At 32.3% G+C, this 26,984-nt stretch overlaps 2 protein-coding genes across 5 annotated transcripts; both read right to left on the bottom strand.

Annotated features, from left to right (window-relative positions):
• On the bottom strand, positions 1-19,364 carry SrpRalpha (signal recognition particle receptor alpha). Of its 4 annotated transcripts, none has more exons than XR_013880762.1 (20): positions 19,229-19,364; positions 19,002-19,063; positions 17,375-17,449; positions 16,652-16,743; positions 15,561-15,658; positions 13,844-13,914; positions 10,955-11,003; positions 10,565-10,736; positions 9,184-9,260; positions 8,695-8,810; positions 8,097-8,162; positions 7,048-7,116; positions 5,773-5,835; positions 5,238-5,414; positions 4,831-5,006; positions 3,982-4,150; positions 3,438-3,647; positions 2,939-3,037; positions 1,980-2,234; positions 1-1,582 (listed from the first exon to the last, which is right to left on the bottom strand). XR_013880762.1 is itself a non-coding variant. In XM_080164717.1 (20 exons), exons 1-20 carry the CDS (start codon positions 19,296-19,298, stop codon positions 2,208-2,210), a joined length of 1,938 nt encoding a protein of 645 aa, XP_080020843.1. In that variant the 5' UTR covers positions 19,299-19,364; the 3' UTR covers positions 1-2,207. The 4 variants fall into 4 exon arrangements, 2 of the variants coding, with proteins under 2 accessions (XP_080020843.1, XP_080020842.1); XR_013880763.1 differs by having other exon boundaries at positions 1-1,486; XM_080164717.1 differs by adding an exon at positions 8,561-8,623 and having other exon boundaries at positions 1-2,234; positions 8,758-8,810.
• On the bottom strand, positions 19,329-24,882 carry LOC145322581 (mucolipin-3-like). The gene is made up of 5 exons (XM_080164718.1): positions 24,431-24,882; positions 23,808-24,075; positions 22,816-23,465; positions 22,084-22,531; positions 19,329-21,875 (listed from the first exon to the last, which is right to left on the bottom strand). Exons 1-5 carry the CDS (start codon positions 24,637-24,639, stop codon positions 21,582-21,584), a joined length of 1,869 nt encoding a protein of 622 aa, XP_080020844.1. The 5' UTR covers positions 24,640-24,882; the 3' UTR covers positions 19,329-21,581.
• Positions 24,883-26,984: the final 2,102 nt, after the last annotated feature.

Genomic DNA, 26,984 nt, shown 5'->3' with positions numbered 1-26,984 from the left:
TAGAAAAAATATATATTTATTAACATTAGTACAGCTTTTTCATCCTTAATATTTTTTATAAACAGATGCTTTATTTAAACTTACATATCAAATAGACATTAAAGTAATATGTATTTCTTATTATGCAAATTAGTTAATAATAAAAATTAATTTTTTAATTAATATTAATTATCCACATTTAACATAGACTTATAGAAATTAACATGAAAAAACTATTTAAAATAAGCTTTACATAAAAATGTCATTTTGTTGCAAATTTTAACATAGCAGCACTGATTCTTATTTAATAAATAAAAAAAGTAATTTAGTAAATGCAATAAATTACAAAAAATACAAAACTGGACAAAAGACAATTTTTCTAAATTTATTAAACAAATTTATTTTTGAAATATTTTTTAGTTTATAAAAGATAAATACTTCGAGTGATGCGTGTAAAAAACCATTGGAGCAATAAAAAACTCTTTGAAACCATTTAATGTCCGCTGAACCGGTTCTCAGTCACACTAAAAATTCATGTATAGCATCGAATTTCAGATAATTTTTACCAAAAATTAAAATAAAATCTTAAAATTAATAACAGTTTTGTTAGCCCTCAGGGGCCCAGGATTTAATGTTATAATTTTTCATTTAGATATCCGCGAAAAGCTTTCTACAATACAATGCGATAAATAACTATTAAAAATTAACCGAAAACATCTAACCGGTTTTTGTAAAAAAAATTTCATGATCAGTAAACTTCCGAATTAACTGGTTCCTATGCAATCCCTAAATGCACAAACGGGTCATATGCACATCCCCCTTGTATTCATTATATACAAAAAAAAGTACAATCAGAAAGGCAAGATTTTGCATTCATAATATTATTGGCATTTCCTATCATAGCTATTTAACAATTTTTATGAAAATTTGTTTCTAAAGGGGACTATGCACGAATGAGAGCAAGTGACTGTAAGCACCTTCCAGCAGTAGTTTTGATTATTTTTTTTTGTGAATATAAATCTATAAAAGGTGTTTGTTTAATATAATTATACACACTAAAGTATCATCGTGGTTTTATATAAGAAAAACTTAAAATGTTAAGCGATTTTTGAAGAATTATTTAATTTTCAACTGTTTTGATGAGAACACGGCAAAACATCATCAAATGCTGTAAAATGCATAAGTACATAATTTAAATTGGTTTACCATCCCGGCAATGGTAGACCTTAACCTTTTTTAGTCCTATAAAACAGAAACCAAGTATATCAATCTAAAAAATTCCCTACATCAATACTGGAAGGTACTTAAAATCATTTGCTCTCGTTCGTACATAATCCCTTAAAATTATTGAGCAAAGATTTAGAAGTTCTATACTTTGTTACAATTTAATACATTTGTCTAATTTCTATTATAAATAATTTAATAATTACAATTATGTGTCATTAAATAGAATTCTTATAACAAAAACAAAAATTTAAACTCTGTAATTGAATATCAACAGACTAGCCTAAATGTAAATTAGTTTTTAATAAATATTAATTTAAGTAAAAAAAGTATAAAATTGGCTTTAACAGAAAAAAAAATATTTTACTGGAAAAGAAGACTAAACATTAACAAGAGATGAAAAGTTTTACAACTTATTTTAATCTATAATACAAAGTAGAACGATGTCTGTCCGTCTGTCTGAATTACGATGATTAGCGGCGAGGTTCTAGATTTATAAAAACTAGTTAGGTTTAGTGAGTCCGTTAGTATTTAGCTTATCACTAAAACAATTAAATTCTATATTTAACTTCACAACGGTCTGGAATGGTTTCAGTTTTTATCTGCCCTTTCCCACCTCCTTCAAAATTAGAGCCCCTAATTAGATGCTAGGGGCTCAACCACTGGTAAATTATAATAAATTTCTTTGAAAATTTACGATAAAATTGAAGTCTTTTTCTGGCTGATGATCAAATTAAAATCAGGCAATTAAGGTTGAAGTTGCAAAACTTTTTAACCTCTTGTTTTTGATTAGTTCTCTTCAAATATATAAAAGATAAATATTAAGTTATACAAAGGTCAGTAGTTGTAGGTATCTATTTCACAAAAAAGTTGTCTATTTCAGCAGAACTGTTTCACAGACAATTTCATTCTTGCCTTTCTCTCACATATTGCATATAAAATAATTTTTTTTAGTTTGTAACTATTTGTTAACTGGTTGGTTGGGAGTTCTTGTTGGGTTGTCTTTACTTCATCAGAATTGATACTACAGCCTGAACAAAATAAATTAGGAAGATTAAAATACATTTAAAATTCTAGATGATTAATCCCATAACTAGACTAATAGTACCATCGTGTAGGAGCAATCAGACCTCAATATTAGTTAAAAAGTGTACACATTTTGATACGAAAGGGCAGTTATTTTTTTTTAAGAATGGGGACTAAGTTATATATGATTAATTTAAAACATAAATTTTAGTCTGCTAAAAATTCCTTTTCTATTAGGACGGGTTTTTGTGTCTGATCATCCATTTGTGGTAATAAATCTATTGCTTCAAGATGCAACCCTTGTCCCAAGCTCCTTTGTGGAGAGTATCATTCATTATGGTAACTTAATTGGAACACCTGCCACACTCGGGGCAAGGAACTTACATGAGAAGGGTGCTTGAACATGGAGCTTGAGTTGGCTTAAGACTTGAACAAAGTGTCTTGTCCTACTCCATGACTACTTAGATACAAACACTATAAACTATAACTACACACACGATTCAATGTTTCACTATTAAGGTAAAAAAAAGAGTCTGCATGAATTATATGCAACTCTGTCCACCGGTTTGGTATTGGGTCTTTGGCATTAAATCAACTAACGGTGTCGGAAATATAAACACACAAAAGTCCTTACAAAATATCAGAAAGTAATATGCTAGCAGACAAAAAGGGTCTCCACCCATACTTCTACATGTTTTATTTCCCTTACCTTTGCATTGAGACTTTTGAGGTCCGCGTATGTTTGTCCGGTGCCAACAAAAACAATTGGCTGGCCAGATATGTACGTCATAGAGATAGCTGATCCAACCTAAATAATAAAAAAAAATAGATCATGATATCTTCTCTGTCATTTGCGACCTCTTGGGGCACTTTAAGGAAAGAGGGGATTTGACCATCCAATTTAGATTTTAGTTTTAACAGGGGCAAATTTTTGGGGGTATTTGGTGACTTCTTAATGCCCCCCTTCCACAAAATATTCATCAACCTTTCCTGGACCTAAAAATTGCTTCAGCGTGAAGGAGAACCTTATCAGTTCATCGGTTAGAGAGATCGAGACAGACAGATAGACACATTTCCTGCTTTAATAGAATTACAATAACAGCATCTGAGCAGAATGAACACATTTTTACTTGGCAAAATAAAGACTAAATGTTTATTGTGATTTGTAAATCAGCTATATAATAGACGCGTTATTAAAAGGAGTTTACCTTATCATCGATGGTATCAAACTTGGTGAGGACAATGCCATCGATTGTGTGAGGGTTCTCTTGCTGCGAATGATCCGCGAGGGCCGCGTTAAACTTGACCAGCTGATCAATAGCTTCGTTACCCACCAGAGCCTCTCCGACGAAGAGCACAAGATCCGGAGCGTTGACGGAGATGAGCTTCGTAAGAGAGCGCATCAAGGGCTCGTTGTCCTAAAAGTTAGATTTAATAATATTAGACAATACCAAAGAAGGTATTTATCTATAATTGTTTAGATAATTATCAACTATCACATCCTCATAGGGGTTTTTGTCTGAAGCTTAAAATATCAATAACTACTGAATTGATTGAGTTCTCTCTTTTTTCGGTAAACTTTACATAGGTCCCGTGATGGATTTATTTTATTTTCAGATTTAAGTCTTAGGGTGGTTTTAATCTATTTTAATTGCCCTTATGAATACAGAGTTCATAGATGCTATTAACGCAACCACTAGTATACCATATTTTGTCCCATGAAACAATGTATTTTACAGTAAGTGTTTTAACCTGCATTCTGCCAGCAGTATCCACAAGGACAACATCCACCCTGGCGTCCCTGGCATAGTTGATGGCCTCCATGGCGATGCCAGCCGCGTCCTTGCCGTACCCCTTCTCGTACAGCTGCACCATGTCTTTTCCACCGTTTTCGGAGGCAGGGTGCAAGGAGTTCAAGCGTCTGTAAAAAAATTGTGTTTAAAAAAATAAAGGGGTAGTTTCACGAAATGCATTTAAACTTAATTTAGTGAACCGCATATTTTTTCCTGGTTATTTGGTTAAACTACATTTAAATGGCATATATTTGAAAGAATTTCAATTTTCTACCACGTAGTTTTTAGAATATCAAGACTTGAAAATCGTCTTTTTAACTTGAATATATCACAAAAAGACGATTTTCAAGTCTTGATATTTTCAAAACTACGTGGTAGAAAATTAAAATTCTTTCAAATATTTGCCATACAAATATAGTTCAACCCATTAACTAGCAAAAAAATGCGGTTCACTAAATTAAGTTCAAATGCATTTCGTGAAACTACCCCTTTTAATGCTTTAGTACAAAATATTTTAGCTTTCTCTGTTGTGAGCTAGTTAGTTGTATCTTTGTATGTATCCAATAATACAAAGTAGTAAGATTTTTTGTCGGAAGATTTCTAGAACTACTGTACCGCTTGAGTCCTCCATTTTAGTTTTAGTCTATTTTGTATTTCAGATCAAAGCCTTGGATTGGTTTAATGCTATTTTTCTACCCTTCCCTAATAGATGTTAAAAGTTAAAGAAAGTAGTGTTCTTAAAATTCTTCAACGGAAACAGGGACGCACTATAGTTATTCGGTAGCTACGCTACTTAAACTAAACTTACTTAGTATGAGTCCTGAGCTGTTCCACAGCTCCGGCCCTGAAGGTATCACAAGCGGCTATCAGCACACGGAACTTGTTCTCTATCAGCCAGAAACAGATCTTGGCAAGGTTGGTGGACTTGCCCACGCCGTTCACGCCGCAAAAGGTCATAATGTAGGGACGGTTGTTGGCTTTGGCCTGCAAATAAAAAAATAAATAAGTACATTTTCAAATTCCTCTTAATTGGGTTGTGTAAAACTTCCTTTTCTAAAACTTACCCAACAATAACTTTAATTAGGGGATACATATCAATTTATCGTCCATTGTACTATCCTTTAAGTTCCCTGAGAGTAAATTGAATTGCGCGTTGATTTTCCGATAAAGCGTTAAACGAAACTAACTTTAAATTGAAAATACCAAAAATATTACCTCCATGACGTCACGAATAATGTCAATCCTGCGCTTGGGAGTCAACAGCTTGAGCAGGGACTCGGTCATGGACTCCTTGACTGTGCTCTGTACACTCTGGAAGGTGCCGCACACGGACCCCTCCAACTTCAAAGCCACAGACTCACACAACTTGTTGGCGACTTCGGAGGCTACATTCTAATAGAAATAAAATTGTTCAAATAAGATAACAATTATGTCCTGAAAATGTAAAAAAAAGTTAAGATATAAAAATAGTTTTAAAGAAAATAATTGCACCATTTCAAAGTTACTAAAATTAGATGAGAATGTCAGACAAACAGACATGATACAACTTTTATCCAAATAGTTGTTTAGAAGAAATCAATGAAAAATGAGTAAGTGTTTTAAGGAAAATTCTATCATAAAAGAAGGACAATCTTTTAAGAGATCACTGTCTTAGAGGACCTAGGAGCAAAAAAATTACTAGAAAGAATATTTTATCGGTGAAAAAAAAAACTAATAACAATTTTCCCATTAGTCAAAAATGTAAATATACCTTATCAATTAGATTGTCCTTCAGTTTAGATATCAACGGTTCCAAGTCTTCTTTAGTTAGCACCTAAAATTAACAGGATTAGTTATCATTAAAACTGATGCCTTTTTTAAATAAAAAAGATTACAATCTTTTTGTGCACACCAAACCCCATAGAACGACCAGTTATTATTTTCTTACAATTAAATCTAAAAATTTAAAATCTGAAGAATACGCAACATTTCATCAGGGAGTAAGGGAGGGGACAATGGGCAATTAATTCAATTTAAGAGTTTTTGAAGAAAGGCAATGAAAACCAGAATAATCCCGAAAATATGGTGGAAATTGTAAAGTGATTGTTGATTAAATCTAGAAAACCATAAACTACGAAAAAAGTTCCAAGAAAAAAAGCAATCATTTGAAAATAAGATTACCAGTATTACAGACTGACATAACCATTCTGTAATTAATTACTAGAAATATCTCCCTGGAACTCATCAGATGACAGGGAAAGAGAAAAGAGATTTGGGGGCAAGTGATGTGAACACGGAAAAAAGGGGCAGGCAGGCGTGTAGCTGGATGGACAAGTATATGACCCGCACGCCTTCCTGCCCCTTTTTATCCTGTTTATTTCCCCCACCTCCCTTCTCCATTTCCCTTTCTCGTCTACTTTTAAAAAGGAGGTGGGGATGAAGGGAGTGAAATATAGTATGGGAGGGGGGCCGTGTATTTATATTTGAACTACTCTCTGTCTGCAAAACTATATATATTCAAAACTAACATAGCGAGTAACGGCATTTCTTGCGCAAGTCCCCAAACTCAGTCAGAAACTGCTAAATTCTTGCACATTCCCTTTAAGCCAGTCCCCAAAGTCTGAGACTCCTAAAGATTGAATATTCGATCCATTGTCCCCTCCCTTACTCCCTGACATTTCATAAAGATAGGCACACATACACCCTACTACTTTGTCTAATACAGGGATCTAAAAGCATAAGACAAAGGCCAAAAAATTGATGAACATCCCCAATAATACACAAAATTACTTCTTACTTAATTTAATGAACAAACCAATCAAAATTCCCTAAAGTAGTTAAGCCAACGAATAAGAAAACTTTATAATAAATCTTTGGGGACTTGCGTAAAAAAAACAGCTTACTCCCGACATCTAATAACTAACGACGTTATATATTTTTTTAGTTAAAAAATCGTTGAAAAACCTATTAAAAATGGCAAAGAATAATTTTTTGTTTTTGAAATTTGGTGTTCTCTCAAAGGATATGACGTCAAAAAAGTATTTACCTTAGATCCTACAAGTCCCTTGAAAATAGAGAACATGCCACCATCCTTCTTTCCTCCACTGTAACTGTCCTAAAAGACAAATACGTTTTTTATTTGCTTCTATAATGTTATGTTGGGTAGGTCAGGAAAAAAAGAACTGAAGAAGAATAATAAATAGAAAGTCTATAATTATATGATGAATTCCTAAATAGGACCAATGATAACACAGCGTAGGTCTAATTTTGCCTAGGCTTTGTATACTTCTTGTTTAGGAAGGGTATTTTTTCATTTGAAAAATCTTAGTCTGCTTCCATTTGCAGACTTAAAAACAAGCAATTTTATTGTATGTGCTTCTCCCTTAGTTTTAGAGAAGAAAATGAATGAAATCGTTTGTAAAGTAAAGGGGGGGGGGGGGGGAGTTTTGACACATTTGCGGAAACAGTGAGTATAGGCTTTATCTTTGGACTGAGAGGATAGGTTATAAAAGATAAAATCATTCTTATATGATAAATTTTCCCAAGTATTAATATTATTTGGATAGGCCTCCAGGTTCAGGAGCTGCAGGCCTCCAGATGGTCTTAGGACAGGCAAAAATTAAATTTTTTTTTTGCAGAGTTAGAGGTCAACTTATAAGACAAAATATACATATTATTTAATATTGATTTCATATTTAAAGAAAAAAGATGCAGATTTTGTTTTATAAGTTGACCTCTAACTCTTCAAAAAATTCAATTTTTATTTTTACCTGTCTAGAGACCACCTGGAGGCCTGCAGCTCCTTAACAAGGAGGCCTATCCAAAAAATCTTAAAACTTGGGAAAATTCATCATATAAGAATGATTTTATCTCTAATAACCTATCCTTTCAGTTTAAAGATAAACTCTATACTCACTGTTTCCGCAAATGTGTCAAAACTTCCCCCCCTCGTTATTTATACACTAACTATCTCTATGTTTCATAAAAAACGGCGATGGAACGGCCGATGAATGATATGTTGTCACTGGATAAAACATGATCATATAATATAAAATAGGTAATTAACATATGGGCTGGCTTTTAAAAATATCTAACCTCTTCCTCAATATCTTGAATAACAGCAGCAGTACCTACCATTCGTCTGTCAGCCTCATCAACATTCTAAAAAAACATGTATTTTGAACTTTTGCTTAATTGTTCAAAATGAAATGACACCAAGAACTAAGAGAGGGGAAGGTTTCTGGTAAAATCCGTAAAGGTGTGTGTTTTAAGGCTTAAAAATAGTAGTAGAACGATAATATTCACTAAATATGATTATTTCTTATTGAAAAGAACTATAGACAATTTTTTTTTTTAAAGTTAACATAAATTTTTATCGTTCTACTACTGTTTTTTACTTATAACACATAACCTTTACGGATTCAGAAACCTACCCCTCTCTTTATAACTAATATTAGTAGCTTAGCGCAGATTTTCTAATTTGCACACCTTGCCACTAAACCGGTTCTAATTCACCGGATATTAATCGGTTTCGAATGAATACGGGGAAAACTACTTACCACAACCTCATCCTCTGGCCTGTCCTTGGTCCTGTCCAGAGTCTTGGCCTCAGTCTTGCTCACCTCCCCACCAAACCGGTTCTAATTCACCGGATATTAATCGGTTTCGAATGAATACGGGGAAAACTACTTACCACAACCTCATCCTCTGGCCTGTCCTTGGTCCTGTCCAGATTCTTGGCCTCAGTCTTGCTCACCTCCCCACCAAACATCACAGCGTCCCACTTAGTGCCAGTCTTCCCGGATTTACCTTCACAAATATATTTGTTGGCATAAATTTTTTGGGATGGTGTTTTTTCTTTCTAGGGGCGATTTGTCTTTAGGTACTCAACTTAATAAATGAGATTTATAGCAGTTCAGTAAATTGGATTAAGCGTTCGAAAAAAAGCACACACAATGAAAACCGCAGGAGGGAACATTAGACTGTGAATTGTACTGAAACCCAATGTTTTATCAATAAGTTATCTCATTTGTTGGACCAAAACTTTGGATACTTGTATTAATTTCTCATTGGTTAGTTCAAAACTAGCAGTAGCCAAACTTTTCAACCAAAACTGTCTTATCCCTTATAATCCCTGTTTTTTAAGATATGGATTAAAGTTTCCAAGATTTGATGACAATACCTGCTTTAGGGCTCTTAACTGCACTACTCTTACTGGAAGACTTCTTTCCACCGGAAAATAATTTCATTCGGTTTAATCTAAAAAGTAATATCTTTTAATTAAATCCTGAAAAGAAAAGTAAGATTTCGATGTTCACAATAATAAAGAAGGAGATACAGCGTCAAACATAAGGAGAAATTACAAGATTTAAAAGGCAAAATCGACAACATTTAAAGTACCTACCCAACAAAACACAAAAATATAAAACCGTGTCAAGAAAAGTTAAACAAACAGACTGACAAAGTTGGTTATATCATTCACAGGCGATCTTAAAGGAAAAAAAGTTTTACTTGAAATTTCTTTATTATATATTTACCCTGCATTACAGGATATCCAGAAAAGTCTACTTATAAATAGGGCGAAGCCGCTAGTATATATTAAAATATATATAAAGTAGTAGGATGTTTGTCTGTCGTTAAGATCTCGTAACCTTAAACAGTGATTTACAGAATCAGAATAAATTTTTTTAAACTTTTTCGTTGCTTAAATTAAAAAGTATATTTTTAAATAAATTACATTCTAATTCTATACTTCCCTAAAAATACAAATATAAATTTTATTTTCAAAATTATTTTTGTCATGTACTAAAGTGTACACAACAAAAAAAAATTTTATTTGAGACACCTCGCGGTGAAATCTTAAACTACATATAATACTACTTCCGGTTTCTACTGTAATGTGTAAACATAAAACAAACAAAAATCTAAATCTAATGCTTGCCATTTACATTTTTACGTTTTTAGTAGCTCGGCTACACTTTAATATGTATAACATGAATATCCTATTTTGTAAAAATTTTAATTCACTCCCCATTTTGAGTTCTGAATAATATTGAATACATGAAACCCTTCTACAATTTTATTTAAAAGCCAAGAAATTCACGTTTCCCCAAAAGTTTTCTACCTATAAAGAAGGCAGACATTTGATTTGAAATATAGAATAGCTGTGCTACTTAAAATTTAGAATAGGGTAGGTAAGGTTATATGCAAGTGCAAGTTATTTCATAATTACAAGCTTCTAGGTATTCTTATCCCTAATCTAAAAAAACTTTTAAAGTAAGGAAAAGTTAGAAGCAATTTTGTGAATGAATGCTGGTTACCAATCGATATATTATTACTTGAATGTTATGTTGCACCATATTTTCATCTACTCTGATAAAGTAATACTTGTAGCTGGCTAAAAAAATATAATACCCCCCTCCCATTCACCCCACCTCCTCCCTTCCTACTAGATGAACGAACTTACCAATAAATGAGGCGGGCCATATAAGCAAGCTAAATTGATGAAAAAAATAACCCAGTCAGTGTCAATATATCCGAGTATCCTATATCCATTTTGTTACCTCAGAGTTTCTTCATCAATCTCATCCTGAGTCATACTCGCGCCAGACTTATCTCCACCATTCACCATATCATCACTGTCTCCCTCCTCAGTGTTTTTGTCAGCCTTGTGCTGCACGTTGTTGTTAGATGCGGCCTTGCTGCTCTTCTTATCAGACTTCTTCGACAGTTGGACTACAAAAATGACAGTTGAAAATCTTAATGACAGTCAATAAATTACACTCGTTCATTTGCATAGATAGCTTAAAAATTTGGATACTTTTTATCAAATCTTGATTGGTTTGTACAAACTATTAGTGTCCAAACTTTTACACTGATTATTTTGAAACAGAATCTGTAATTTTGTTTTTATTCAGTTATGAAGTAGCTACGCTACTAAAAAAACAACTTACTTGAGTCATTCTTGTCCGACTTGATCATGGAAGCAACAGATTTCATAGACTAAAATATAAACAAGTTATACCTTTACAAAATATTTAGTTACAAACGTTACTAACATACAGGTAGTTATCAGGTCCATGCAAGCATTGTTCATCAAAGAACACTACTTGCCTCTAGGGAAGGGTGTTGGTGAGTGAAAGGATCAACCCCAAGACATTTACAAAGCTTCATCGAAAAGTACAACCAATTCGGAAAGCAATTCTTAAAAACTTTATCTTCAGACAAAAACTTAGTACTTTATATTTATAGGATAGGATATAATAAAATCCAATGATATATGTTTAGAAAAATTAAGATTGGAAGTAGTTGCCAAGGTGATACTGTATGTATGTTAATAAACATTTCAAAAGCAAAGTAATTAAAATCCGTACAGTCATTGAACTCTTATAAATTACCAATACACTTTTAAGAATAACGAAAAATCAAAATTCAAAATGTACAGTCCTAAGTAGGAAAACGTTAAGTGAAATTTTTTTTATTTGTAAGTAGTAGAAAGAGTCAAATGATTACCTCTCTTAAAATATTTTTTTCAAAATAAGGAGAGATGGTTAGAAATGGCAGGTACACAAGCAAAATATCATGATTTACTAAATGCAGATGTTAAAATTTGTATTTTTAGCATTAGCATAATGATCGACTTAAAGAAAAGCTTCACCAATCAAAATGTGTTGTCAACGCATGTTATTTTATCAGATTAAAGATTTAGGATTTAATTGCATTTATTAGTGTTAAATTACATAAGGCGACTAAAGTACAATTTATGTAATAGTCATTTTACTCAGAAAAAGAAGATACAAAAGCTGCTAGAAAATTATTTAAAGAGCCTAATAATCAAGAGACACTTTACAATAATAAAAACTATATTTATTGACGTAATCCTATAATATAAAGTAGTAGGTAAGCTTTTTTCCCCCGAAGCTTAAGATCTCAACAACTACTAAACCGATTGGGTTTTTTTCTAAGCCTGAACCCTACGGGGCCTATACCTACTCCCCCCCTCCCCACTGTATCCAATATAACCTAACCTAATCTAAGAATCGAAAAACTTTCCCTTTAGGGTAGTGCGGGGTTATTCCGGTCAATTTTTTGCTTCAACTTAAAAAAAAACATACTTCCCAAAAACTTTTACCGGTTTTTAAGAGTGCAAATGAAAGATATGGCAATAACGAAAAAGCCTGTCTTGATCCCGTTAAGATCTCGCAACTAGAAGTCGGTCAAAAATCGGTTTTAAGGGCGGCGGTTGGCCTATACCGGAATAACCCCACCGGTGGGGCTATTTCGGTCAGTTGACTTTGGGGGGGTGGAAAACCCCCTTAAAATATTTTTTTAAAACATTTTAAACTATGAGTAGAAAGCTGAGGTCATTAGCTTTCTAACGGTACTAGTCGCATGCAGATCAGAAAATTTTTTGACCACATTTTGCCCATTTTAAAAAAGTCGGTAAAATCGCAAAAAAAACATCGATTTTTTTCATGCAAACTTTTTAAAAAAATCATACTTTTTATTATATGATTAGGTTTTTTTAAGCTTTATACATAAATTAGAGGCAATTTCTGATTCGCAGGTCTTGGAATTTCTTGAAAAAAGTGATTTTTTCCAAAAAAAATTTTAATTTTAAAAATCCTGCCAGTTTTGACAGCAGTTTTTGATACATTTTTTCTTGTCTCAAATTGGCTAGGATTGACCTACAAGGGCGGTTAAGGTGTCTAAAGATGCAGAATTACATGCCTGACAATTAACTCCAAATGATAATGGGTTCTAACTCTAATATTTCAACACATTTTATGCAACAGGAATTTTGAAATTACAAAATCTTGAATATGTACTCTAAATCTTGGAGATAGAACCCATATCCTGGGGAGTTTTTGTTAGGACATGCAAAGAGCTTTCTATAGACACCTTAAACACCTGTCTAGCTTAATCCTAGCCGATTTGACATAAAAAATCCAAACCGCGCAAAAATCGCGAACACCCTTTTATACGAAAAAGATGCAAGGGTTTCATATGGAATTTTAAATCTTCTAGCGGTCTTTCTAATAGACATACCCCTTCTTACATGAGCCAATGCAGCTGATACATCTTCAGGCAAATATTTAAGGCGTTCCTTTGGGTGATATACTCTTCCCATTACTATAAAAATGTGTCTGAAAATTTTTTAATGTCTTTACAAATTGAAAAGCTTAGGCAACAAAACATGACATAATACAAGCAGTAAAATGACTAATAATGTACATCTAACAACAGGCAAGGCAATGATTAAAGCTTAGGTCATGCATTTGAGTTGTTCATGCTTCCAGATCACTTGAAAAAAAAATTAGGGTATTATAAATTTATAAATACAGTAATAAAAAAAAGTAAAAAAAGTGACCGGAATAGACCCTTTTTTTGAGACGAAAAAAAAATTATGAAAAAATCAAGTTAGAACAACGCCTCCAATTGCAAATGATAAATGAATGCCATATCTTTCATTTTACAAAAACCCGGGGGTCAATAGGACTTACCATTTTTTCACAATTTTAGATTGAACATGGCCTATTTTGAAAATTTTTTTTTGCAAATTTTTGCAACTTTTTGAGAGCAAAAAAATCATAGAAGGAGTGATCTGACAAAAATTTGCTGAAGTAAGAAATGAAAGTATAGGCAATAAACTACAACTTTGCTTTGCTGAAGATCTCTCGCAAACGTTAGAACACCGTTAAAAAACGGTTTTTAAAAAAGTTGGTCGAGTGACCGGAATTAGACCCCCCTACCGCATTAACCCCGCACTACCTACATTTCAAAATAAGGAAGGGTCTTACGAAATTCGGTGATTTTCTTTTATATCCCTAAATTAACTTTACCTTATCAGACTGATCGAAAGACCTTGGTCCCTGTGTCTTGGACCTTTCCTCCTTGATTTTAGCTTCCTCCTCTAAAAATAAAAGTATTTCTTCAGTTAGCGCAAATTTAAGTATCGCAATTCAATAATCTTATTATCTAAAGTAAATATATAAACACAACTTTTTTATTCAATGTTTTTATGTCTGTAACTTAAGATTTCAATAACTACTGAACCGACCTGAATTCTCCAGATTCAGAGATCCTGGATTGGTGTTAGACTATTAGAATTTTACAAATAATTTTGTGGAATTGGATGGTTTTTGGCTAATAAACCGCCCTTCCCTTCCCCTCCAAATACAGAGCCCCTAGATGCAACTAGCAACTAGTGGAATAATAGTTGCAGGGCACTATAACAGTGTAAAGTGTGGCAAACAAAAAGTCAAACTTCTTGGAGACCATTGTTTTAGAGGTCCTTTGACACATACAGACTAGATTAAAATATTTGTTTTATATGGTGGAAAATTATGTTAATTATAACTGATTTTTCTAATGTTTTAGGGAATCTCTAAGTAGATCCACCCTAACTTTGTAAAAATATTCCAAATAAATAAACTCATTATTGTAAATTATATAAATGCGAGTTACAAATAAAAATCTTTTCACAATTATACAGATTTAAAATGTTGTTTGCTTGAAGTACAAATACAAAAAATAAAGCCATGTTACTAAGAGAAAAAGTGAACAAAGTAAATTTTGCAACATCTATACTAATAAAATGTACACACGTTAAAACGTTAAGTGTCAAAGTAATTACACTTTTCATCATTTTTTATTTTTATTAACATCCTAATTCAATTTCATTTCTGTATCGCGGCTACTCCAAAACTAGTACTGCCGATTGTTAGTGCGTACTTCTGTGAAGAAAAAAAATACTTTTTTGTTCATTAAAAAGTAAGTTATTAATACCTAGACAATCACTATTACAAAAATAACTAAATGGCAAAATAATTCAATTTTTAAGTGTCTAGCTCAATATTTAGACCATTTTGCTCACGGTTTACGCTTAAATGCCATTACGACCCCCCGCCCCCCCCCTTTTACTTTAAGTTGTTTTTGCTGTGATTTTATGAACATAAGTGCCCTTGACACTTATATAATTTCTGTGCAATGTGTTTAAATGTCTATGTAATATAAAATATCTATCAGTTTTCAAACATAGGACAATGGCATGAAACAAGTTTAATGTTTTCATTATTTGAGTCACGCCAAAATAACACAATAACACAAATGGATCTTCTATCACACATCATTACGAGTATGGGTAATGCTTTGGTCCATTAACAGGTGTACTTCATATTACTATTCAAAGTTAGAATTTATAAAAAGGGCATGTAATCAAAGGTTTTTGGTTCCTACTTTGGAGCCATGTAGTCAAAGAATACTTATATTTACTTAAATGCTATTAAACTAACAAGGATGACATTGACAACATCCTTAAAAGCGAAGCTCTAAAATCAGAAGGAAGGACAAACAAATAATAACTTTTTGTAGAGTGTCAGAAATTAATAAGCAGAACAATAATTTTTAAGTCAAACTGTACATAATTCTTTTTGCAAAATTACATTAATACAGGATACAGTAAAAGGATATTCGTTTATATTTACTATATGAGTATAGAGATGCCTCGCTAATAATATTGAAGAATAAGAATCATCATAACAATTAAATTGTACATACCAACAAGCTTGACAGCCTTCCTATACTCGCCATCAAACTTGCTAAAATCCAGAGCCAGGAAGTTCTCTTTCAGATGTTCGTTGAACATGTCTCGGAACCTAAACAAAACAGGATTGTCATGTCATAAGTGGTAAAGTAATAACGAGCTACCTAATAAAGTAATCTCCGTAAAAATTACGTATTCACCAAGTTATCATTTACATTAGAAAAAGATTAAATTACAGAATGTAAGGTACTTGCGGTTACAAACCCTAAGTACTTTCCAAATTAGTTTTAAAACGAAAAGAGTAAAAAATTTGGGTTGGGGGAATTTTTACTAGAGGGACGATTTCTTTTGGGAGGATTAAAGGTACCCTCCCTGGATTTATGAAAAGCTGCACTGTTCAGCGGTTAGCGAGATAATTCAATTCAACAGACAGATAGATGAACACACGGACATCTTGTTACTTTTTTATGAAGATAGTTTTTAATTCGGCAATTAGGTAAACTTTAAGGCTTTATGATAAATTGGATCTTGGACAAAGTAGCTTCAGGACATTTACCTAAGAAAAGTAGCTTCCTAAGAAAAATAGTCTCCAATATGGCTGCAGCGCTCGGCCCCCTGGCCTGCCTAGCCGCGGGCGCTCGGCCCCCTAGCCTATCCTACCCTAACCTGACCTATGTTAGCCTAAGAACATTTATTTAAGAAAAATATCATCAACTGATAATACATAGGTGGTTTAGAATTTCGTGGATTTTACAAAAAGTGGTTGGTAGATTTTTACTATTTTTAATATTGTTTTTGCAATTTTTAATAATGTTTTTACAATTTTTTGGTTAGGTTCGGTTAGGTTATAGGCTAGGGGGCCGAGCGCCCGCGGCTAGGCAGGCCAGGGGGCCGAGCCCTGCGGCCATGAACTTTATTAACAATGGAGGCTACTTTGTCCTGAAGCTATTTTGTCCTGAAGCTACTTTGTCCTGAAGCTACTTTGTCCTGAAGCTACTTTGTCTGAAGCTACTTTGTCCGAAGCTACTTTGTCCAAGATCCGATAAATTCACTGAATGAAAAAGTCTCTGGTACTTCTTTGTTATTTATTGACTTTAAAAATGACCTTATCTGCATTTCATCCAGGAGGCGATCCAGGTATTGCAACGGAAGCATCTTCTGATAGGCTATCACAAACACAAGCTCAAACTCATTGTCCTAGATAGGTGTTGAATATCAGGATTGAGGAAAGAACAAATAATTTGGATACTTAATATATATCTTTGCTTAAAAATACTTCTGATTTAGACATAATATAATGTGAAATAATACAAACTATCGGCTGTGCTCCTAGAATCTAGGAGCTCTATATTCGAAGGAGTAAGGAAAGTAGGTAAATAGCCTAGAACTAACTTAGATAGGTAAGTTATATAAAATATAAAACCTAAAGAACCTAGGAAATCTTCAGCAAAAAAAAAATGGGGGGGTGGATTTTTTGGTTTTTTGGGGGGTTGGGGGTGTCCCACCCCCCAAGAAAATAGCTTAAAACCACCACAGGACCAATAGAAATATATCCTAAAGAGTAGAATCCAATCGGTTCAGTGGTTACCGAGATCTTAAGCTTCAGACGGACGGACGGACGGACGGACAGACAGACAGACAGACAGACAGACAGACAGACAGACAGACATCGTACTACTTTGTATTATTGACTAACGGCTTCACCTTAACCAAGTTTTGAGTTAACGAATGAAAAAACGAGGTTACAAAACTTTGGACACCTGTGTAATTTACAATTTAATGTTCCTTCCTCCCCACTTAGAATATATTGTGGATGAAAAAAACTTACCAGCTTGTACTTGAGAGCCAGTTGACCGTTCTCCCAATAGTTGGTCTTGCTGGTACGCTCTTGTAACAGAACAGACTAGAAATGAAACAAAAATGCCCTTCAAAAATTTTCAAATTACAGAAAGTTTCCTAACTATTAGTAGGTAACTATGATTTGATTTATTTCCTTCCATTCGAGTTCATCACAAAAGTTCTGTATTGGGGAAAAATTTTATTTTCCATGTCATCAAATTAATATAAAAATGTTATATTTATGCATATCATTAATTTGTTAACCACAAAGAATGTTTTTTTAATTTTATACTAGATTTCTCCTGATTTTAAGATATGTAAACACTTTAAATGATAACTAAAGTTGATAAATAAAATGCAAAAAGTACAAATATGAAGTCATAACTCTAGACAGCGTTTCGGAGCCGTTTAATTTTGATGCGGCGCCGGCTCCTACCTTAAAATTAATATATCAATTTTTCTTCATTATTAAATTTGATAAAATAATACAAATAATATAAAATATTTTGCTTTTATTTCATTTAAGCCATATAAAAGTAGTGTAGAAGGATGTGTGTCTATTTGTTAAGAAACAATAGTTTTTCAGTTTATTATATAGAAATAGACCGTTGCCAAATTATAATAGGTATTACTTTAAAAAAATCATTTTTAGCTAATATGGAGCCGGAGCCATTTTTAACGAAAAATAATGCTCCGGCTCCACCAAAAATGTTGCTGCTTCCGGCTCCGGCTCCGAAACGCTGACTCTAGATATTTAGCTAGTTGATCAAAAAGTATTCATTCTGTGCATTTGTATTAGAAAACATGGCGTAATACCTCAATGTGCACAAAAAAAAACCCCATCCACCCATTTTTAAAAAGAAAAGTAAAATAAAGCAGTTAGGGTGTTTTTCTTCGTTTGTTTTTTACTTTTGGTCCGGTTAGGTCAGGTAATATTGGGTACTTGGTAATCCCGCAGGGGTAAAGTATAGGGGAAAAAAAACTTCTACTCCCCCCTTCCCAAACTTATACAAGATTAGTATGCACGAACGAGAGCAAGTAATTCTAAGCACCTTCCAGCAGTGATTCAAAATTTTTTTTTTGGTGAATATACTAAGGTTATGTTTAATATCCAAGGGCGTCCAAGCTTTTTCAGTAGGGGGAGGGGGTAAAAATTCAAAATTCTAAATTTTTTTTGGGGGGAATCTTTATATCATAAAGGCAAGGACGACCAAGCTTTTAATTTTTTTTTTTTAGGGGGGGGGGGGGGGTAATCACCCATTTACCTCCCATTGGACGTCCTTGTTAATATCGTTATATCAATTTTAAAAAATAAGTTTTATATGATAAAAACTTCAAAAAGTTAGGCACTTTTTGACTCTATATCATTAAATGTTTTGTTGAGTTCAAACTGCTGTGACAAAAAGTTTGATAATATATCATCAAAAAATGCTTAACATTCCAAAGTTTCATTCATAGAAAACCATGGTGAAACTTAATTATTTTAGTTGGTATAACTATATCAAACATAACCCTAATAATATATTCATAACAAAATATTTAGAATCACTAGAGGTGCGTAGAATCACTTGCTCTCGTTCGTGCATAGTCCCCTTTTAGGCACTTAAAAAACTAACCTTAATCAACTGATTGACAGTTGGGGTGAATGCCTCCCATTCTTTGTCAAGGAGACCAGTACCTGAAATAGAAAAAAAGTGTTTAACAAGTGCAAACCTTAAAAGGAAAGGGAGGTCGATCAAAAAAGGAACTCGACTGGTTAAAATGGGATTTGGTTCAGTAGTTGATATTTGGTTATTATTGATTGGAATCTTGTACAATTTTTTTTAATTTCTCTAAAATTTACCCTTGAAGCACCAAAGAAGAATTCCTCCCTTGGAGAAGATACTGATGAAGTCCAGCATAATCTTAGACATTTTGCTTGCTAGTAAGTACAGGGAAACTTGTTCTGAAAATTTATACTAGAATATAATACAGTCTTGGATGAATCTAATGTATAGGTGAGTGTCTGATTATTTTAGCAGTTAAACTTTATATAAAAATTGAACTAAAATAATTAAATAAACTTTGTATTTTGAGTTTGAGGGAAAGGATTAAGATCCAGTCAAAAGATAGGAGGGGTGGAGGATTTCTAAATTGTACCAATAATACAAATTAAAAGAAGCTAACTTGAGAATTTTCTACAATATTTCCACCATTTACTTTAAAAAATATTTGACGTGGAATTTTCCATACAAATTCAATGTATGACTTGAAAATTTTGGCACGTTTGGTGGAATGGAATCCCCCCCCCCCATTCTTAAAACTGGATCTTAATACCTATCCTCGATTATGATTAGCCTTACATGTTAGTTATAGAAAGAAGAAACTGTCATTGCTAGAAATTTTATCAACATTAAAAGAAACTAAATCATAAGAAAATATACTATTGTGACTCGGTCATAATATTACTTGATGTATGTTATTATTCATAATGTTATGAGTATTTTCTTTTTATCATGAGTGAGCACAAAGAAGGGCATTGAAATTAACTACCTGTGCATTGTCATACAAATAAATATTGTAATAGTTATTTCTCGCATCGTATTAGAAACAGCATTCCGCGGATATAAAATGTAAAATCATAAAATGTGCCGCAGACACGGGCTAAAAATACTAGTTTTAATCTCACGATAGTACATTTTTATACTGTAGAAAACTGGATATAATACGATGCTAGACATAATTTTTTCTTTTTTCTGAGAACCGGTTTTAAGCCGACAGATATTAATCAGTTTCGAATGCAATACCATAAAATCTTTTTTTTTGAGAGTCAAATAACACAAACTAAAATAACCACGCTCTTATGATGAAATTTTTGAAAATAGTGCATTTTTATTGTTGTTCTTAACGTTTGATAAAGGCACATTTTATTCAATATTTTCGTTTCCAAATACCAAGCTTTAAAAAATATTTTATCCTGTACCTAACTGTTTAACATTTTCGTAAAAACATTTTCTATTTATACACATATTTTTCTTTAAATTACTTTGAGGATTGTTAAAATCATGTGATTATTGATTGATATATGTTTCAAAAATTGTTTATCTATAGAACAGTAAAACTTAAACTAAAATTGAATATCATTTAATAATGCCTTCTATACTTACCTATCTAATATAGATATGTTTATAAACAATAAAAAATATACCTATTTACATTACATTTCCGAATGAAGCACATTCATTATAAATAAATAAACATGTGTTAGGTTTAGTTTGTTTTAATAAAAAAAAATATCTGAAATACACATGAAACAAGGATGAGAATTTCCATAAGTAGCGAAGCACAAAAACGTGGATGGGAATGTGTACAAGTAAATTCAAAGTGTATTTTTAAAATCAAGAATTGATTTATCGGAGAAATAAACACGAAACCTTGTTTTATTTTGTATGATGACGACATAAAAAATGCTCATAACAATTAGAAAAATTATTTTGATACTGATATCCCAAAAAAAGTTTGAAAATTGAACCAAATACACCAAAGATGTGGGAAAATTTGTAAAACATATAAAAATAGCCCAAAACCTGCTAAAAGGTAGTCTGACTGCCATGTTTGTTTTCTTAAAACGACAGAAAAATTAATTTTGATATCTATAACTGAAAAAAAATTTGAAAATCGGACCATAAACACCAAAGATATGGAGAAAAATTAGAAAAATAAAAAAATAGCCTAAAACCTGCTAAAAAGGGGTCACACTGGCATCCATGTTTTATACTTAATTATGCTCCATATTGATAAAAATGTTGACAAGAAATTTCAGCCTTCTATCTTAAACAGAAAATCACGTTTCCCCTATTCTGTCTCAGACGGACAGACGGACATTTCGAATTATAGAGTAGCTAATAAAATACACAAAAGCAGAAAATGAAAGTGCCCTAAATAACAAGTCATTATATTTTACAAAAATTTTGGCAAATTGTAAATATTACCAGAAGCGCAGCTACTCTTGAACTACCTAGTTTTTTTAATATAGACTACCCTTAATTTTAGACTTAAATAAAATTAAAATAATTAGAAAAAAATATAGCATTGAAGAAACAATACGATATTCAAGTCAGTCAAAAAGATGTGTTTTGAGATAGCAAAAAGATGTCGAATTTATTTAATACCTAACATTAAAAAGGTGGTGCTTATTTAATGTATATTGAAAAATGTTAAATCTCTTCATAACCATGCCTCTGTGGTGAGGGAATCCTTGTTTTCAAGAGAGTCCACACCCTGACAAATACACTTTCTCCCTGATACTGCCCGCTGTTAAAATCAAACTGTGACGTACAGTAGAACTGCTCCATTCTGTCAGCAGGAAAGCCTCGCTCATAACAGTTCTTGATAATCTCATATGTGTCCATGATTATGGAGATAAACAAGGATAGGACAACGTAGATAAAAAGACAGATGAAGGTGTAGAGATATATTCTGCTGTACACCCATACTGAGTAAGCTTGGTCCTGAAATGTTAATTTATTTTTACAAATAAGGACAATAACAATCAAACAACATTTTGTTAAAAATATTAAAGTGGGTAGGTAGTAAAAATAAAAAATAATATTTATGGGTATTGTTAATAGATGTGGAATTTTTATCTACCCCCCCCCCCCCCCCCCATTTTTGGGAAAAAATAATTGATTGTTCACTCCTCCAAAAATAAAGTCTCACCTTTGGAATACTCTTGAAAGTAGCAAACATATCATCTCCATTGATCAGCGAGAACAGACATTCTGAGGTGGACATTATTGTTTCAAACTTGAAGTGATATGGCCCCAGGATGACCCATCCAGCGAATACAAAACCAATATAGATAAAGGAAGCACATATCAGGAATCTTATCATATTTGGCGCCGCTCCTTTCATTGTTAGTATCAGCACATTGTATGTCTTAAAAAATCCGAGATAACGTAGCAGGCCAAACCAAACAAGAAGATTGCCAGTGCCGAGCAACAGGCTACACATGTCCCACATGTCTCCGATCAGAGACTTGGACTCAATCAGCTGTTTTATAATAGAGCCGCATATGATTAGGATATCATTGATGCAGATCATGACATACCACAAGTTCAGGAAGTCAAGGCGTTCGTTGACGGTCATGTCCCAATTGTAGCATCTCCTTTAAAATATGTTTTTAAAACAAAAGCAATTATGTACATAAGGAAAAAAGTAGGTAGCTTATGAAAAACAAACTTAGGTAATACACTTTTGGTGTAGAGGCATTATTATGTAATAAAAATATTTTTTCATATTCTGTCAATTACTCGCTGACTCTGCTATTTAAGTTAGGTATACTTGGATATATGCAATTGATAGTATTATTTCAATCTTAAAAATCTATAAACTAAAGTATCTAACTTTTTTTTTATAGTAGCTCCACTATCAAACCATAAAAAATCTTACTTGAAAAATAGAACAGCTTCATGCTTGAGTAGCTGGGCACGTAGCAGAGCACGCAGACAGAGCACCAGAGATGAGAATGAACAACAGACCACGACTAGGTTCAGGAACACCACAAACCTCGTGTAGGACGTTGAAGATCCCGCCTCGTCCTGTCCGGGACATTGTAATCGATACGGACTGTTGACCAGGTTGATCGGCATTTGTCCATCATGCTTCGTATTCAGCAAATCAATTTTTATACGAAACTGGAAGCAATCTGGGGTTGGTTCGGGTCCTAGGGACTGAAAAGCGATGGAGGTTAGGTTGAAACGGATTCTCACGGTTTCTGTGGCAAACCAATTCATGGTCCAGTTTTCATTCTTAAACCAAGTCTTTGTGTTATTAAACGTTTTCAAATCTTTATCGTTCAATTCAAGACATTTTGTTATCACATTTCTATTAACAGTTGCAAGTAACATGTTGGTAATGTTCACATGCATAAATTCCTCTACACATAACTGGAAGGTGGAATTTTTAAACAGAGGCTCCAAAGCTTGATCCTCAATGTTGCCGTAAGTTGCTACAGCAAAGTCTACAAACTCATAGAAATCAGATTTCGTGTACAAAGCCAGTCTGCCAGTGGGGGGTGGATAGGCATGTACTTCTCGAACCTACAAAAAAAAATATGCTACCTAAATAAAACAAAAAGAAACCATTTGATATAATTTTTAAAATTAAAAAAATTATCATAATCCGTAGGAAGTACCTCAACTTAAATTTTTTTAAATAGGTAGGTACACACACAAGAAAATGTTTTTAAATACCAAAAAGTTTACTATGTCTGTCTGTAAGTATGTAATACAGATAAATACCTACTAAATATTTGATTTGATAGCAGACTTTTTTTTTCTTTTGGCCCCACGGGGCTAACAAAACAGAGTATTTGTTATCCGAAATTGCAAATATTTCATAATAAAGATATCTAACAAACTAATATAGAATAAAATAGCTACCTGATCCCAGTCTTTAATGAAAAAATGTTCAAACGCGATGGTTTGATGTGAATAGTAGTTCACATGCGCGTATCTATATTCAGCAAAAATAACCAGCTGTGATGTCACGAGAAAAACTTTTAAAATTTGGAGCATCAACTTCCAAGGTATTTGTTTTGTTGCTATGTATTTGTCTTTGGGATTCATGAAGAAAAATTTCAGCTTTCGCTTCATTTTTTCCTCTTCTGGGCTGTTGGTATTGGGTGGTAAATTGAATGGTTGAAATTCTATATCAATATTATGGTTATGTGATTTCAATTTTATCTTTTATTAAAATAGACAATATCTAAAAATGTATTTGTTCAATTCATATGTAATGTACAACTTTTTAAAACCTATCCCATTATGTCTTCTAGCTTAACACATGTATAAATTAAGGTAATTTATTTTCAAAGGGTTCAAAAGGGGACATTTGACATTTTTTGGACTGAGTTTTATTACGCAAATTCTATAAAAAAAGTCAAACATGCTACATATTAATATTCTCCAATTAATTGCAGAAATGAAATAAACAAATAAGTAAATCCTCATCTTTATAATACCCCGTTAACTCTATTAGTCAAAACATAACCATAAACTTTCCTGACGAAGTACTTCCATTTGAGGGTCTGTTTCTTCTGGACCTCAATCCCACAAAATTTATCTCTTCCTCACTTTCATAAGCTCCTCGAAACGACCCGGAGGCGGACCTTGACCGCCGCAGTAACGGCGTTCTTTCACCGCCAACATCTGGATTGGTTGTGACAACAGATTCTGATTGTACTCGGTTAATATGTTCACTGTCACCCTCCATAGTTATAAACTATACGAGGCGGTTTAATTCTTAAAATAACTTTTTTATTTCATAAGTTTATTAATTTTTATTTTAGTTTCACTGAAGAATAAGTCACTATAAAAACTATTTATTTCAAATAAAGTCATTTGAAGTCAAGAAATAAATGTTATATATTATTAATATGTTTTCCTTGGTATTAAATTCTTAATAATAGCAGGTAACTCCTTGTTTTCTGAAAAAATATATGATGATCAAAGATTGTTGATGAATAGAAGAAAAAGGTTATTAATTTAAAAGGCTGACAAAAAGCTGTATATAGCTAAATCAGTAAGTTCAGTCGATAAAACATAGTTTACAAAAGTTTTATGATTTATTTTTCACCCACAAAACCCAGAGCTGATTTCAATATTTGGAACCCATGTGCATATTTTATCCACCAAAAATTAGCTTTTACCTATTTAATTCAATTACAGGATAGTCTATTATTTTCAGAAATCATAATAAACTAAAGCAGGTTAGGTAGTCTTTGAAAGTTCTTTGTTAACAGCATTATTACTAATTGGCTACATATATATAAGCTTTTAAGGAAAGTAGACACAATTTTTTGGAAAAAAATTAAAAACATATTATATATAAACGTATATTGTAAATTAGTTAATTTTAGGCCCAGGAATTCTTAAAACTATAGGATATAAAACAAGGATTTAATCTAAAATTTCCTGTTTATGTCAAATTTAAGTTGTTTGATATAAAATTTAAAAAAAACTGGATAATCAAGTTTTTACCTACTTAATATAATTTTTTTTAAAAAATTTAAAAACATCTAGGTAGGTATATTTTAAATTTAAACTTTAGGTAGAAATTTATTTTGGATAAAAAGTATAATTTTGTTTCTCACTATTTGTACTTTCAATGTTAATTTTATCACAATTTTTATTTCACGTAATGATATGACAACTATTAATACAATGTTATTGTTTGTTCTGCTTGCTTGTGAGTTGCAAACTGCGACGATGTGGCAAAATATGCGCCGCGGCAAATGCGCTTTCAATTGGCTTATAGTAAAAATAATATTTTAGAACCGGTTTTACAAGACGCAACTTTTATAACATCTGCAAATGTATTGAAAAGATTTTGAAAAATTTTCAATCAATATTATCAAAATACCCATATTTAATCATTTAAATCTAAAATTGAACGAATTTATTTAATAAAGAACAATTAAAGAGTAAACAATGACAAATATTTTGTTATAAATTAAAATTGTAAAAGTTGCAACATCCCTTCTTTGACAATTTCTTTTTCAGAAATGAAAGCAAAAGTTTTTGAGTGTGTACATAGTACATACGTAGGATAGGAAAGAATTTGAAAAAGAAGTGAAAATTAGATTCAATTCATTGTCTATAGACTTTTGATTATTTAATGACCTTTTTTATGTATTTTTTAGCCCTTATTTTTACTTAATAAAAAAAACCTTTAATTGTATTCATTTGTAATGTAATGTAAAATCATGTTAAAGGCCGCTTATGTTTTTGTTTTTATCCGGCAAGAAGCTGTTTTATATATACAGCTTTTTTTTAGCGAATCTACTCTTAAACTTTTGTATGTTCATATACGTCCGTTAAAGTCACTTATTTAAGTATATTAAACTTTACTTTAAGTATCTACCCGTAATATACTTACTTCCTAAAGTAAGTTACCTATCAGTTTTTGAAATGATAATATTATGAAATGTCATTGATTCATACAATTAATGAAAAATTGATTTAGTTATTATATCTAGATTGGTTTTTCTATCTTAGATTCGATCATTTTTAGAATAATTCTTTAAGTACAGTACGTATATATATATAACAAGAAAACAGTTCAAACATTGTTTATATGTATGCATATACTAGCGGATGCACTCCCGGATCCTGGCATCTAGGGGGCTCTGCATTCAAAGAAGATGAGGGGCAGATAAATTGCCATGACTTATATTGAGCTTCCATGTAAAGGATAACCCAATCATTTTAGTAGTTACTGAAATCTTTAGCTTTGGACAAAAAAATCTCAGTACTTCATAATAGGATTATACTACTGTATTTTTAGATCAAATTAAACAAAAATGTCAGCAGAAGGAGACGATGATGCCTGGCTATATGGAGAGGAAGATGACAAAGGAATAAACTTACATTTTTAACATTCATGTCAAGTTGTTTGAATTGACATTTGTGATCGCAAACATTAAAAAAGATAATTAAATAAAAAGAATATGACAATTGAAAATCTAAAAAGACAAAGCAGGGTGGTTAGAAAATAGCATAGAAATAATTTACAATATTTTTTATTGATAATAATTTTAGGCAAAGGATATACATTTT

This window comes from Acartia tonsa, chromosome 6 (assembly GCF_053477335.1).
Source record: "Acartia tonsa isolate MP-2025a chromosome 6, ASM5347733v1, whole genome shotgun sequence".
Lineage (NCBI taxonomy): Eukaryota > Metazoa > Arthropoda > Copepoda > Calanoida > Acartiidae > Acartia > Acartia tonsa.
The sequence above is the reverse complement of the archived record's forward strand: the minus strand, read 5'-3'. Positions and strand labels throughout refer to the sequence as shown.